The following is a 15,121-nucleotide window of genomic DNA, read 5'->3' on the forward strand; positions in this document are numbered from 1 at the left end:
ATTACGGACTCCGTGTTGTTAGAGAATAGAGTGTTAGAGAATAGAGTGTCATATGAGTCATGTTAGATAGTCCCACATTGGATGGGCTATTATTAGTGTTGGTTCCTTGAGCCTATATAAAGGCTTCATATGTAATAGCTAAGAATTGATCCATCTATCAATACAACTCTTCTCTCCCTCTCATATTTATTTTATCTTACACGTGTCAAGTCTTAATCGTCACCACCTTTTGGTGTAATAGTTGCGCACCCTTCTTTAGCCCATGAAGTCATGGGATCGAGTCTCGCTAGAAGCAGTTTGCCATCAAAGATTCATCCCATTTGGTTATAGGGCCTCCTCTACAAAAGAGCACCTCCTTCATCAATATTTGACCTAACGGCAAAGTTAACGCCGTTAGGTCAAACTTAACCCAAGACCGGTGATGTTGACCACGCCACATCATCATCTTCTCCGGCAGGGTCGCCGGCCGGCCAAACTTCCGGCCGGCGACCTTCAAAATTTTTTTTTTTTTTTTTTTCTCTCTCTAGATCTGGTTCATATGAACCAGATCTAGAGAGACCTTCTTGAAGGTCTTCAACAGACCTTCAAGAAGGTCCGAACAGACCTGCTTGAAGGTCTGTTGAAGACCTTCAAGCAGGTCGAACAAAAAAAAAAAGGAAAAAGAAAAAAAAAAATTTTGTTTTTAGAGAGAGAGAGAGAATAAAAAAAAAAAAAAAATTGAAGGTCGCCGGCCGGAAGTTTGGCCAGCCGGAGAAGATGATGATGTGGCGTGGTCAAATGATGTGGGTGAAATACACCTTTTAAGGGGGTTTTTTTCACCCATTCAAAGAGGGGGCCCTTTAACCAAGCTAAGTCAAAGGTTTTTTACTAAGTCAACGAAACCATGGGGAGGCCTTTTAACAAAAACGGGGAGGCCTTTTAATATTGTAATAAATTTGCCAGGCTTTGAACCTATTTCCTATTGTCAGGTTTTAGGCTTCTTTCATTATGGTTTAAACTAGACAGTTATCGTGTTCATCACATCTTCATGATGTAGCAATGCCTTGTCACGACTAACGTAGATCATAGTCGATTTCTCAAAAGGAAAAAAAAATGGAAATTCTTTTTCTTGGATTGTACCATAGAGATCTTCAATATGAAAGATATTTAATCTTGAGTAGTTCTACATTTAATATTGAATGGAAATTGAGATCTCAAAAAAATCTCAAATATCGAGTTTCTTCTTGAGACAATTCAAGATTAAATATTACAGGAGATTCTTATTCTCGAGATTTAGTCTCAATTTCGTTTTTAGACTCCCTCTCTTTTATCAATTTTCATCTTTTCAGTCATGGCAGACACGAACACACAGTTTCTTCAACAGTTCGAAGCATTAACCACCATCGAACAGCCACCGGCGATGGTAGAAGTGGCGGAAAACACCAACCAAGAAGTGGATATGATTAAGACAGGCGTTGTGTGGATACAGAGTACCAAAAGAATCGAAATCGGACAAGCAATGATGAGACTAGCCAGGGTTATCCATGGTCCGAACAAGTTTGTGATAACGGAGGTAAAGGAAAATACTTTCATTATACGTTTCCTCACAGCAACGGAACTTGATTTGGCGTTGGATAGCTCTCCCTGGGTTATACAGGAGGAACTTATGGTATTTCAACCTTGCCGAGGAGATTGTCCTCCAGGAGAACTCAAATTTGATACGGCCTGCTTCTGGACACAATTCCATGGAATCCCGCTAGGTCTTCTCAATTGTGAGACAGTCAATAGGTGTGCAGCAGCATTAGGAAACTACCGGCAGACGACTCCAGAGGAAGCGGCAAAGTGGAGCTTATTTGGAAGGGCTAAGATCGAGTTTTCTCTAAACAAACCTCTTCCTCAAATTGTTTATCTGAAAATTTCAAATTCAAAGTTAGTTGCAATTGAAATCAGGGTAGAAAAACTACCCCGATTTTGTCAGTCATGTGGTTATCTCGGCCACACTATCAAGTTCTGTCCAACCATGTTAGCGTTTGGAGACCTCCTTAAACAGCGTCTCTCTTTTGAACAGAGTCAATTAGTTAAGAAAGCAATGGAACCCAAATACAAAGATAATTTTAAGGTTCCATTAAATACCAAATCCCTAGGCAGAGAGTTGGGATCTCTAGGACTGGAGCGACTTTCAATCGACTCAACCGGGAACACGAATTTGGAAATTCCAAATGAAGGGCCCGAGACAGTGAGACAGACACCAAATATCCGAACTAATTTTGGTGAACTTTTGTCAAGTCTCTCGCAGGTCAAAAGGAGCAAAGTCCAAACGTCAGAAGGAGTAACATCGATTAATGTTGGCGGAGAAGACCCAAGAGTACTAGAAACTGATCAACAGGTCACTCATTACGCTGTCATTCCAGACCCCAACATTCAACCAATCTCCCTGGAAGGACAGCATGTGGAACGCTCCAAAAAACATTATAAAAGGACAGCCAGACAAGCACTACAGGAGCAGGAAGAACGGGTCCCGGCAACCCAAATGCCGGATGTACCATGAATCTACTAGCGTGGAATTGTCGGGGTCTAGGGAACGCCCCGACAAAAGAGACTCTCTCTCAGTTCCTAGGAGCGATTAAACCACAGCTAGTTTTTCTCTCCGAAACTAGAATTTCTAATTATGTTGTATTTCCGTGTTTTTCTAAGTTTAAGTTACAAAATTATGTTGATATTCCGGCCACGGGTAGAAGTGGTGGCCTATTGTTGCATTGGTCCGATGATATCGAGGTCGTTGTCAACTCTTCGTCTATAAACTATATTCATATTACTATTACTACTCAATATCAAACAGACCCGTGGGACTTATTCTGTGTCTATGGCCCTCCGAGAGTACAAGATAGACAACCATTCTGGTCTAACCTGTTAGATAAAATTAAAAATGTAGCGAATCCATACTGTTGTATAGGCGATCTAAACGCCATGAGTTCTAGGTCGGACAAGTGGGGAGGTAGTTCTACTATCCCTTTTTTGACTAACTTTCAGCATTTCATTAGCGAGGCCAATCTCCTGGACCTAGGGTTCAACGGACCAGCCTACACCTGGACCAATAGTAAGGCTTTACATCATCTAACTAGGGAGAGGCTAGACCGTGTTCTATGTGACGCTTCTTGGTTGTCGAAATTCCCTGAATCTGGGGTCTTTCACCTTCCGAGGTATAATAGCGATCATGCCCCTATTTTGCTTAGACTGGCTGTTCAGGGCAATGTGATCCACACTATCTCAAATTTCGAGGCTTACTGGACTAAACACAATGATTATAAGACAACTTTTGCTGAGAGTTGGGAAAACATTCAGGAAACGTTTCTTAAGAAGATTTCCTTAGTTAAAGACAACATTCAAACCTGGAGTAAAAGGGCCTTCGGCATTCTGAAAAATAGACTTAAAATTTTGAGAAAACGACTTGCAGATATTCAAAGTCTTGCACCGACAGAGGACCTACTTCTTATAGAGAGCAGCATCCAAGAGGAGATAATGCACCTCGAGGAAGTCCAGAAAACAAAAGCTGAACAAAGGACAAGATCAAAGTGGGCCCTCAACGGAGATAGGAACACCAAAGCGTTTCACATAGCTATGTCTACGAGGCGACAGAAAAACAGAATACACCAACTTCGCCTAACTTCAGGACAACTCTCCACAAATGAAGGTGACATTTGCAATGAACTAATAAACTTTTTTCAGAACTTGTTTCAGGCAGAACACGTGACGGATCCACCAACTGAGATTATCAAAGCATATAAGGTATTCTCGGATGAAGCCCTGACCCATATCTCTAGGGTTCCTTCAGATGAGGAAATCAAGGCCGTTGTTTTTGAGATGGGGTCGATGAAAAGTCCGGGTCCGGACGGGTTACCCGGAAATTTTTTCCAACACAATTGGGAGGTGCTAGGGGCAGAACTGATTATTTTCATTAAGGAGACTTTCACCACGGGGTCTTTCGATCCAACCCTCAATGAGACAACAATAGCCTTGATCCCTAAGATCAGAAACCCGAGTAAGGCCTCGGACTTCAGACCGATTTCCCTCTGCAACTCAGTATACAAATTCATCACGAAAATCATTGCAAATAGATTGAGACCATATCTCGAGGACAACATTATGTGGACACAAAATGCGTTCGTTCCCGGGCGCCAAATCATGGACAATATAATCATTACTCAAGAGCTGTTGCATTCGATGAACTTAACAAAAAGGAAAAAAGGGGTGTTCACGCTAAAGATGGACATGGCTAAGGCATATGACAGGGTCAACTGGGATTTTCTCTACACAGTCCTCTCTGCCACGGGACTCCAAGGTACGATCCTCAATTTAATTAAATGTTGTATTACTACCACCCGGTTCAATATTAAGGTCAATGGGAATTTGGTGGGTGATTTTTCGGCCTCTCGGGGCCTGAGACAAGGGTGCCCATTATCACCCTATCTCTTTATTCTAACCTCCCAATCACTCTCCCTCTTAATTTCTCATTATGAAAATCAAAAGAAATTTACAGGGTTTAAGATCAATCAAGCCTGTCCGAGCATCACTCATCTTTTATTTGCGGACGACTTGATTGTCTTTGGTAATGCTAACAAGGAAAACCTAGAAAACATATTACAATTAATTGCTCAATATGAGGCCTTCTCGGGGCAAAAGGTAAATTTTGAAAAATCTTCAGTTCTGTTTAGTAGAGGGGTCCCAGGTACAATTCAGCAACTCTATGTCGATCAACTCCGAGCACCAAAAATGACGGACCAGGCAAAATATCTCGGAGCTCTCCTTTTAAAACCAGGTAACCGTATTAAAAGTCATGAGTGGCTTATAGACAAATTTCAAAAATCTTTGTCAGGATGGAAGGAAAAATTGATCTCGCAAGCTGGACGTACTGTCTTGATAAAATCTGTGCTAGGGCCGTACTGCACATACCCATTTAGCTACCAATTATTGCCTACAGGGGTCATTGACAAACTCGAACAGGCGGAACGTAATTTTTGGTGGGGCCACGAAGAACATGAAAAGAAAATACATTTTATCAGGTGGGATATTATTAGTAGCCCTAAACACAAAGGTGGCCTGGGTATTAGGTCCCTGGCCCAAGTAAACGAAGCACTCATAGCAAAATTGGCTTGGAGACTATTGACACACCCCACAGACACTTGGGTCAAGATTCTAAAGGGAAAGTACTTGACCTATGATGACTTTTGGTCATCCCCTCTCCCACCCTCCCCTTCTCCATTTTGGAGATCCATTATGCATACTAGAGACACATTGGAGAGGAATGTTCTGTGGATCATAGGGGACGGTTCGAACGTCAAAATTCAGATGGATCCATGGATCCTCAACACCCCTACCCACAGACCAGTAATGATTAAAGAACTTCCATCTAACATCTTTTGGGTTGCAGATTTAATCATAAAGCATACAAATAGCTGGAATGTTCAGCTTATCAACAAGTATTTTGATAGTCAGACAGCTCAGGAAATTATAGGGATGAAGATCTCAGCTAGAAACCAAAAGGATAAGCTAATATGGATTCCTACTGAAGGGGGCAAGTTCTCGACCAAGTCGTACTATACAGAAATTAAAAGCTTACCTCAGCTTAGTGATAAAGCCGAAGAATTTCCATGGAAACCCTTTTGGAAAATGAAAGAAATGAAACCAAATGTACAAATCTTTATTTGGAAACTAATCCACGACGGTCTAGCAAATTTAAGCAATATAGGGAAGAGAATCGATTCAATACCTATTACATGCAGGATGTGTGATTCAAATGAACCCGAGACAGTCGAACATCTTTTCGGCTACTGTCCAAAGTTCCAACAGTTGTTAGGGTTAGTAGGTGAAACAGAAAGGTATCAAATAGGATCACATCCAATAGACCTACTAAAATCGATCCTAAAATCAAACCAAAACAGAGAATACAGATGGTATTGCTTAACTACACTCATGTGGAATTGGTGGAAAGGAAGAAATGAACTTATCTTTCGAAATAGAGAGCTGGATCTGAAGAGATGTTGGTGGCAGACAAGAGATGAACTCAGGTATGCGTCGATTACTTCTAACCCCCTTTTATCGCTTCACATGATGTCTGCAGATGGATGGTGTCCCCCACCGGCTGGATTTACAAAGATTAACTTCGATGGGTCTCACAAAGAAACAAGAGCTGCATGTGCAGCAGTAGCTAGAGATGAAAATGGAACCATTATAGAGATTAGGACAGATCTATTTACACCTATATCGCCGCTGCACAGTGAGCTCTTAGGGCTCCGGTCGGCTGTGGAGATTATGGAGGACAGGAAGGAAGCCTTTTATATAGTTGAAGGGGATTCTAGGGTTGCCCTAGATTTAATCTCGGCCGTAGATCCGTTCATCCCTTGGAGACTGCTGGATTTGATCAACGACTTGAGGGACCGCGCGCGACAGCTACATGTCACGTTTACTTATTGTCCACGTGACCTCAATTCGATGGCTCATGACTTAGCTGCTGACTCATCTCGGCGAGTTGCGTAATTTCGGTTTTTAGTATTGTGGTTAGCTTGTTTTGCATTTTGACCCCTATCTTTAGTTGATGGGGTGAACTATGTAACTTTTATTGGTATTAATGGAATGGATTTCAAAAAAAAATTCAAGATTAAATATTGTCACATCATCTTGAGCCCTAAATCAATTTTGGAGCGGAGAGTATTTCGGAAAATCTCAAAAAGAATTCCATTAGTTTATTTAACACATCCAGGAGAAAGTTCACGTAACGATAATACATCAAACTCAGGTTCAAGAGATTTAGAGAAAAAAATTGAAGACACCCCTTCTGAGCAAGGCATTCTCAAAAGTCCCTGGAGAATTGAGCCTTTCGTCAATCATGTTTGACCTATAAACATCTTCATTTTGGTCTGAAAATTGATTATTATTTTTTTGCCACTCAATCTCTCTTCCATGTACTTTGCAACAAAGCTACTAATCATCAAATAATTACATAATATGACAGTTGGTGCTCATTCATATGTGAAAACATGAAGAACATAAATACAACTCTATACAGATTACAGTTGTAGCAAGATATCTCTTTCAGTCACCCCTTCATAATTTCTTACTGTCCAATTCAAATATATATATATATATATGGACTTGCATGAACATATATTCACATTTGCAGTACCAAAAAAGAAAACATGGGCAAAGTATTCAGCATTCAACTTGTGATCGAATGAAATTACTGTTGTTCCTGATTTTTGCGTCCCTTCAGGATCTGCACAACAAGAAAATAAGAGTCCCAACCAACCAACCAATTCGGGAATGGCCGAGTTTCTCATGAAAAACAAACGAAACTGACTCATGTGTACACTTTTGAGTATTTACGAGGTGATTAGTGATTATAAGTTATCCTGGCCTGGAATCAACACGATTGGTTGCTTCTAACCACAAGATGTTAACTATACTTCTCTGGTTTCTCGTCCGAATCACCAGAGTAAGACCCATCAGGTTGACGAACGAATATGTTCAAATTGTTGGAAAGAGAACCTTCTGGGAGATTCTACACAAACAAAAAATATAAAGTCAGTTTTGCTGATCAAAACAAACCCTTCAAACAAGTTGGTTACTGTAAAAATGAAAATTTCAAGGTAGGTATAGTTTCAGAATGTTGTCATGATACAAGTTAGTATACGTACAGTCTCAGTACATGAAGTTCACTAACCTGATCACCGGTCTCACTTCCCTCTGAGTGAAAGAGAATTGGCCTGCAACGTTTATCTTCGTTCATCAAGCTTGAGTTTTGAAAGTGGGCAACGAGGGCTGCCTTGCCCTGGATTCGAGCAAAGGCCAAAGAAGCAACTTTTTCACTATTGAACTTCTCCCACTTCTTCCCGTAAAATGCCTGAAAAAGATTAAAATTGAGTCTGACTATAAAGTTCTAGCATCATTTCTATTGTGATCTCAACCATAGTAGTTGAAGTTACAGAATTCTGCTGCATTATGTATAGTTACCCCATAGAAAAACCAATTAGAATATAGGGGAACAAGGAATTAATAATAGGAAACTATTAAAATGACTAAAAGAGGACCTCATAAAACGGAATAATGTGGGAAGGAGACACCATGTTAATGAACGCATAACCAACGTTACATTTGTTCTGCTCAAAAAAACAACAATCACCATTAGAGGTAACTCAAATAGAGGAAAATGTAACGACATTGTCCTAGAGAACTTGAAGAAAATTACCTTAAAATCAATTGGTAAGTAGAAAAAATCGTAAGAACCTCGATGATTTTCATCTATTGCAGCCAGTAACATCTTTGAGGTGTACCTGAGAAAGAAGGAAAGATGAAAGATAGATTAATTCACCTTCTGATCATTTGAGAGCTACAAGGATCTACTTAATGTCAAGAAGTAGAGTAAGTATCGGGTGTACTTGTTTGGTATGTTCTTTATCATTAGAGTAGTACGAACATCTTCCCCACTGACAATTTTATCCAAGTCAAGTTGATAAAACTTTTTGCTGTCAATCTGGTTCGAACTGTTTTCGAACTGCCGACTACGTCCGCGATCTGTCATTCCCTCAAAGCGGCTGGCTCCCAGCCCAGTATATGGGTTAACACCAAGAATAGTAGGACCTGGTTTTGGGGAGGAAATCATTCTCAAACTTGGAGAACCATTTTCCAACATGTTTCTAGAAAGCCCACCAATATGTGTCATAAAGTGATGCCCTTCATTGAGGCTTAAAGACATCCCTCCAAAAGCAAGTGGGCTCACGAAAGATGTCTCTGGCGACTCCGGTAGAAAACCAAAATGCCTCTCAAAAGGAACACCAGATGGAGCAGATCCAACATGATGGTGGTTATTATAATGGTGTGATGAACCAAACAAAGATGGACGCCGATTGGAGTAAGGTAAGCCCTGACTCTGTCCATTGAATGTATAGGGATTACCAATATGTGGTGGTGTCTGTGCAGAAGGTTTGGCGTGCTCTAAGCGAGGAGTTGGGCTTCCCCACAGAAATTCGGGCCCAGATAATGTCCCAATACCCAAAGTATTTGAAGTAGACGAGTCGAGAGAAGAAATTGCTCTTGGACTAGAAGTTAAGTTCTGATCTGGAAAGGAATGGGAATAATTAAAAGCAGCACCATGGCTACCCCTTCTCTGGTCTTTACCGATAGGTGCAGTCTTCATCGAGTTTGATAAAGGGGGAAGAAGTGAAGCTAAACCAGGTAAATTGTTGCCATTGATACGATTAATACTTCCCAAACCTGGAGGCTGACTAAAAGTTTGCAGGGGACTATGAACAGGGCTACCCATATGTGCCCATTTACCTGTCATTGATTTCACGTCAGATATAATTATTCATGAAGAATATTGTACTTGGAATGATAATAGCGTTGGAAAAGCAGGACAAGAATAAGTACACCAACACTATAATAAATCTATAATACTATATCTGCGAAAATGCACCTGGAGGAGAATTAGCAATTGGTGACCCCACTTGATGTTGTAAACTCCTAGTTTCATCTTGTTCCAGCTCCAATTGCTGCAGTAAGCTGCGCAAAGAAGGAAAGATAATTAAATTCTTAACAAATTGTGAATTTAAAGACACTACGAAACAAGTGTCAAGTAGGTAAGACCAACATGGCAACACCTAATTAGTGATACATGAGAGCTGTGTAGTTGGCCTCTTAGCCTCTAAAGTAACTTGGTAGTTGCTCATTACTAGGCTTGGGCTAATATGTTTAAGACATGGTAATTACAAGTACTGCATTCCCAGGTGGCTTGGGCTGGGAGAGATCATTTCTCGAGCCCGAAACTGGCATTTTAAAAAGAAAAGCGAAACCGCAACATGAAAACTATAAACTTAAGCCATCTAAGGAAATAAATAACATTAAAACACACTTTCGACGTGCTCCGCCAGGCCGGCTAGGTTCAAGTTTTATGCGTCTCCCTGCGATTTCACTCTTATTTAATGACATAAGAGCTGCTTCCGCGGCTCTCACATCATAAAATTCTACGAATTTATGGTGCCGCTTATGTGGTGTCTCTCTGACCTGCATTGTCAGCAAGAAAAGAATATCACAATATACACAGGTTAACAAAATCAAATCCAGGAGGTTTCAGAAAGAAGGATAAGTAAGAAAAGAGTAAACAAGTGGAGAAAAAGTTCTCGACCTCTTTTACTTCTCCGTAAGCCCCAAATATTTGAAGCAAATCATCATTTGAAACTGAAGGATCCAAATTAAATACTACAAGAGTTCCTTGATTAACATCCTTATCCGATGGGTTATCCTGGTAGAGTCATAACACAAGACATTGATCATTGACTGCTGAATTAGCAAAAGGAAAAAAATATGAACCAATAAGATGTAAAGATTATTTCTAAACCTTTGGAATTGAAAAATGAATGTCAAGTTTTCTCCGCCTTAGGGGCTTATTTTGTAATGCACGCATAGCTGTCCGGGCAGCACGAATATCATAGTAAGATATCATCACAAATCCCCTTTGCTTGCAAGCAGTGTAAAGAGTCCTGATGTCACCATATTGCTACATAAGACAAAAAACGGTATCTTTTATCAAGAAATTGGCAATCTTCAATCCGCTTGTTATTCCATGAAATAGTGAATACTTATAGTCCAACACTGCCAAGATGCTTCGGAATTTGATGATATCCGTTAAGAGCAAAAGTCCAAACCCAATTTGTAGTTACTCAACTTCAGTTCAGTGAGCAAAATTTGGTGTTAAATTTTTAATATTTGTAATCGTGTTACTAAAACCACAAAGGTTTATGATTGATAACACATAATAACTTAATAAGTACCACGAATGGACATTTGGGGACGTGAGTTCTGAGAAGCATTGACAAATTAAATATCAGTAACGTTAATTACCTCAAAAAGAGATCTCAACTCTGAGTCCTCAACATTACTGTTGATATTTCGTACAAATAATGTTCTAGAAGGATGCTCTCCAAGTGGATGTTCCCCGGCAACTGCTCCCACGGCATTTGGAAAGGAGGAATATTGGTAGGTCCCATTTCCACCAACACCATTAGATATGCCTACCTCTGATATGCCCGTGCTTAAGCTATCCAGAGGATCAAAATCCATTTCCATACCCCCACCACTACCAAAAAATTCAGATTCTTCCAAGTCCTCCACTTGATTAGGCAAACCACTTAGGTCAAAATCATCCAATATACCAGCTAATAGATCATTTTCATCATCAGGGAGCAGACTTCTGATTCCTTCTGGACGACAATCATTACTCTCCACATCCAGATGGAGTTTATCTAAAATAGACGAGGCATCATCGACAGGTTGACCGGCGAATGCTGAAACTGCAAAATTCACTGCGTGTTACCAAAAATAAGTCAGAAAAAACGTTTCTAAAGTGGCATACAAAATCTTGCAAGAAAATATTGTACATACACTTTCCGCGCGGAAGAACAGGTAATGAGCTTGAAAATAGGCTAGCATCACTTGAGGCGTGATATGCATCTGACACGGACGGAATTCTCCACTCTTCCACTTTGTTAGGAATACTCACTAGTGGAGTATTTGCGGACACTACTACAAGAAGATGATAATCATGAACCATTAAGATAATTATATGTATCAAAAGCAGTTCACGCATACAAGTATACAACGGTGACAATATTAGAGACTACCTCTGAACAAATTATCGGAAGACTGCTCCATGGCGTCCACTTCTCACACCCAGTAATGGAAAGAAGCGAAAAAGAGTAACGTCAATGGTAAATATTCCAACTCCCTACAAAAGTAAGTACACCCTTATCAGTGTGGTTCTTGTTCCCAAAGGAGTAGGCTTCAATTTTACCACATACTCGTCCTCGCATTGCGTACCGCGTACTAGATCTCCCGTACTGTTTTAGGGTGGGTGTGTGACCTAGTACTCCAAATTTAGTACCGGGATCTTTAGCTTTAGTTAACCTAATATTTTGTAAAAATCCATAAGCTCATCTAAATGAGTAATTAACTTAGTACATGATTTTCTAACTATTATATATGCATCACAAAGACTACAAATTTTCTAGGAAAATAGCCCAAAGCCTACCAAAACCGAAGATAGCATTCCGAAGAAGTATACCCCCAGTGTAATGAATACACAGACGGTAGAGTATCATGTACTGGTACCGCGTAGCCGTAAGGTAACATTGGGCCAGACATGAAAATAGTTTACATACATAATTCGAACTTTCATTGTGTAAACAAACAATAATACAATCTAATATTATGAAGTTGTTGAGCATACGCCTTGCCCTTTTCTAGCCAAATAGACCCTGTACTTTGAAATTCGGCATATATATATATATAAAGTTCAAATGGTTCTGACGCTAACAAGGTAACATGTGGGACAGACCCGTCTTTACATATAGCATCTCTGTAATAAAATCAGAACTAACCCTTTCTGGTCTACTCTTGTACTGAAAAAGAATACAACTTTGTATCTCCCCTAATGCTTCTCTGCAAAGATGGTAAAGTAGTTGGAAGTTATAAAATATACCCGAGGACAGACGACTGACTTATTTAACCTACAAAAATGAGTCAGTGAACTAATTCATACAAGTGGCTTGAGCCATTTAACAAAACATAAGTTGGAGGACTTGGAGTATCCTCACAAACTGCTGCAAAGGGATCCCAAAGCCGAGGAAGCTGTTTAATTTTGGAGTTACACTGCTAGATACTGTTTCTTATACCTCAATTATAGCTCAAAATGAAGCAACTAAGAAACCAGGAGAATTTTTCAGCTACTTAAAAATTCAAAACCCTTCAAATTCACACTCATAAACAAATCAATCGAAGATATATGCTTTTGAAATCAAACCCCCACAAAACCATTTACAACAATAGACAAGAAGAAAAAGAGTGATTGACAAAACCTCAAACATTTTTTGGAAGAAAGGTGACATTTTTAACAGCTAAGTCAATGGATCATAATAGAGATTGAAATCAGACTAATAAATATTACTTGTAAACATAAAATTTCCCTATCATAAGGTCAAAATTCGATTTCAGAATCAATGAAACAAATAGTAGAAGAAGAAGAAGAAGAAGAAGAAGAAACGAGAAAGAGTATCTTACCCTGTACCCGAATTGAAGAGGGTAATAATATGAGGGTGTTTTTCAAGAACAAGGAAACCCCTAAAAAAGGGGGGAAATTACAATCGGGTTGAAGAACCCTAGACTTCTTGACGGGGAAGTGTTGAGAGAGAGAATTTGGGTTTCTTCTTCTTCCTTCTCTGTCGCCTTTAATGTGGAGTTGAAGAGTGAGAAATAGAGAGAGAGAGAGAGAGAGAGAGAGAGAGAGAGTAAATGAGTAGTAAAAAATGATGATCCGCTTGTATTCACAGAGCAGCTTGGGATATTTATAGAGCTAAATTTGTTTGTTTTTTAATTTCAATCGAAATCTAGGGACCTAACAAAAATTATCAAAAAAAATTGAAGGACCAAAAATGAAACACGAACCTCTCTGTTCTTCTACCTCTACCTCTCCTCCCTCTCATTTTGATCTCCCTCTTTCTTGATCTTCATGTCCCTCAATTCATATCATTCTCCTTCTCTTCTCTAGATTTTCCTCGCGTGAGAGTCTGAAACCTAGGCTTCAGGTGTATGCTCAAGTTTAGTAAGTAACAAGGCATTTTGGGTAGACTCGTAAAGTCTTTGTCAAGGACAAGATCTCGTTTTGGCTCTTAATTTGTGACCAACTCACTGTTTTGGCCCCTATAAGTGTCGACAGTTCTATTTGGGTCCCAAAGACCAAAACAAATTAATTTTTTTTTCAAAATAATCTTAAAGACCGAAATGGGATTAATTTTTCTTCAAATATTTGAATCTACCTCAACTCTCCTTCTCTTATCCATTTCATCACTCCTCTCCTTCACCTCACTATCTTCTCCATTTCAAATCATTTCATTTTAGCCCCTGAGGGTAATTGTAAAAAAAAATTATAATTTTTTTGGACTCCTTAGAAGTTAAATCGAACTGTCGAACACTTATGGGAGCAAAAACAGTGAGTTGGTCATAAATTTGAGGTCAAAACGAAATTAACCCTTAAGATAACATCACATGATGTGTTCTTATTATAATTACATTTCATTCCAGCACGCCAAACATGACCTAAGAAGGGTAGGATAACTTGTTGGTTAATCGGATAGCCCTTACAAAAGATTCACTTTAGAAGAGTTGGCTCCGGTTAGCCCATAGAGTAGAGCAGTCCATAGAAACTATATAACCTCTAAAAGAAATTATTACGTGTGATCCCGATCTGAATTTTCCAACACTCCAAATTTTCGATTTATTAGATTTGTGAGTAGATTTCATACCTCGACCCAGAACCTCAATAATCCTTTTTTTTACCCACAGATCAGTGTTGTTTACTCCTTCTGAGATCTTTGTAAGAACAAGACGTAAGAGGATTGTGGGCTTGATAATTTCAATTATGTTGTTAACTCTTATATACTTCTCATTATAAAGCAAGACGCAAAATTGGTCAAAACTCTTTATATATACTTTTTGGTGAAAATGGATTACTCAATTTTCTTTTTTTCTAGTCTTCAATTCCTTCTGAGATCTTGGTAATAACAAGAAGCAAGAGAATTTTTGTCTTCCTAATTTCAATTAAGTTGTTAACTCTTATATACCTCTCCTCGTAAAGTTACTAGAAATTTTGATCAAAACCCCCCATAACTTTTTTTCGTTTAGGTGAAAACGGATCACTTTTTTTTTCTAGTGTTTAACTCCCTAAGTATTTTCGTAAGTAATTGATTGCAAGAAGTTTACAATTTTACAAGAAGTTTTGCAACTGTTTGTTGGAGGGCTACAATTGCGTGAAAAAATAACGCAACTGATTTACAAAAAGATCACAAAATATATCAGACTTTTAACAAGCTAAATACAAATATTTTGATTTTTAACCAAACAAAATATCAATATTGTGCCTTTAACCAAACAAAGTATAACTTGCTTTTTAAACTTCAAAAAACTTAAAATTGGGCCTACAACCAAATTTCTTAAAGCTAAAACTTGTAAGTTTCCCTTCTTATTATTGAAGAAGCCTGGGAAGTTCAAAAAAAAAAAAAAAAAAAAAAAAAGCCTGGTTCAAGTAAATAATATGCAC

At 39.0% G+C, this 15,121-nt stretch overlaps 1 protein-coding gene across 8 annotated transcripts; it reads right to left on the reverse strand.

The window, feature by feature from the left end:
- Positions 1-6,942: 6,942 nt before the first annotated feature.
- Positions 6,943-13,616, reverse strand: LOC147542076 (protein MEI2-like 2). Of its 8 annotated transcripts, none has more exons than XM_086633107.1 (14): positions 13,087-13,345; positions 12,408-12,536; positions 11,652-11,755; positions 11,413-11,550; positions 10,873-11,333; positions 10,370-10,528; positions 10,157-10,273; positions 9,884-10,035; positions 9,449-9,534; positions 8,412-9,309; positions 8,222-8,306; positions 8,064-8,132; positions 7,697-7,876; positions 6,943-7,534 (listed from the first exon to the last, which is right to left on the reverse strand). In XM_086633107.1, exons 3-14 carry the CDS (start codon positions 11,680-11,682, stop codon positions 7,430-7,432), a joined length of 2,481 nt encoding a protein of 826 aa, XP_086489233.1. In that variant the 5' UTR covers positions 11,683-11,755; positions 12,408-12,536; positions 13,087-13,345; the 3' UTR covers positions 6,943-7,429. The 8 variants fall into 8 exon arrangements, with proteins under 8 accessions (XP_086489233.1, XP_086489235.1, XP_086489231.1 ...); XM_086633109.1 differs by having other exon boundaries at positions 10,873-11,321; positions 11,413-11,553; XM_086633105.1 differs by having other exon boundaries at positions 11,413-11,553.
- Positions 13,617-15,121: the final 1,505 nt, after the last annotated feature.

The sequence above is a fragment of the Eschscholzia californica genome, unplaced genomic scaffold (genome assembly GCF_041429995.1).
Source record: "Eschscholzia californica isolate CP2 unplaced genomic scaffold, dmEscCali1.0.p SCAF_4, whole genome shotgun sequence".
NCBI lineage: Eukaryota > Viridiplantae > Streptophyta > Magnoliopsida > Ranunculales > Papaveraceae > Eschscholzia > Eschscholzia californica.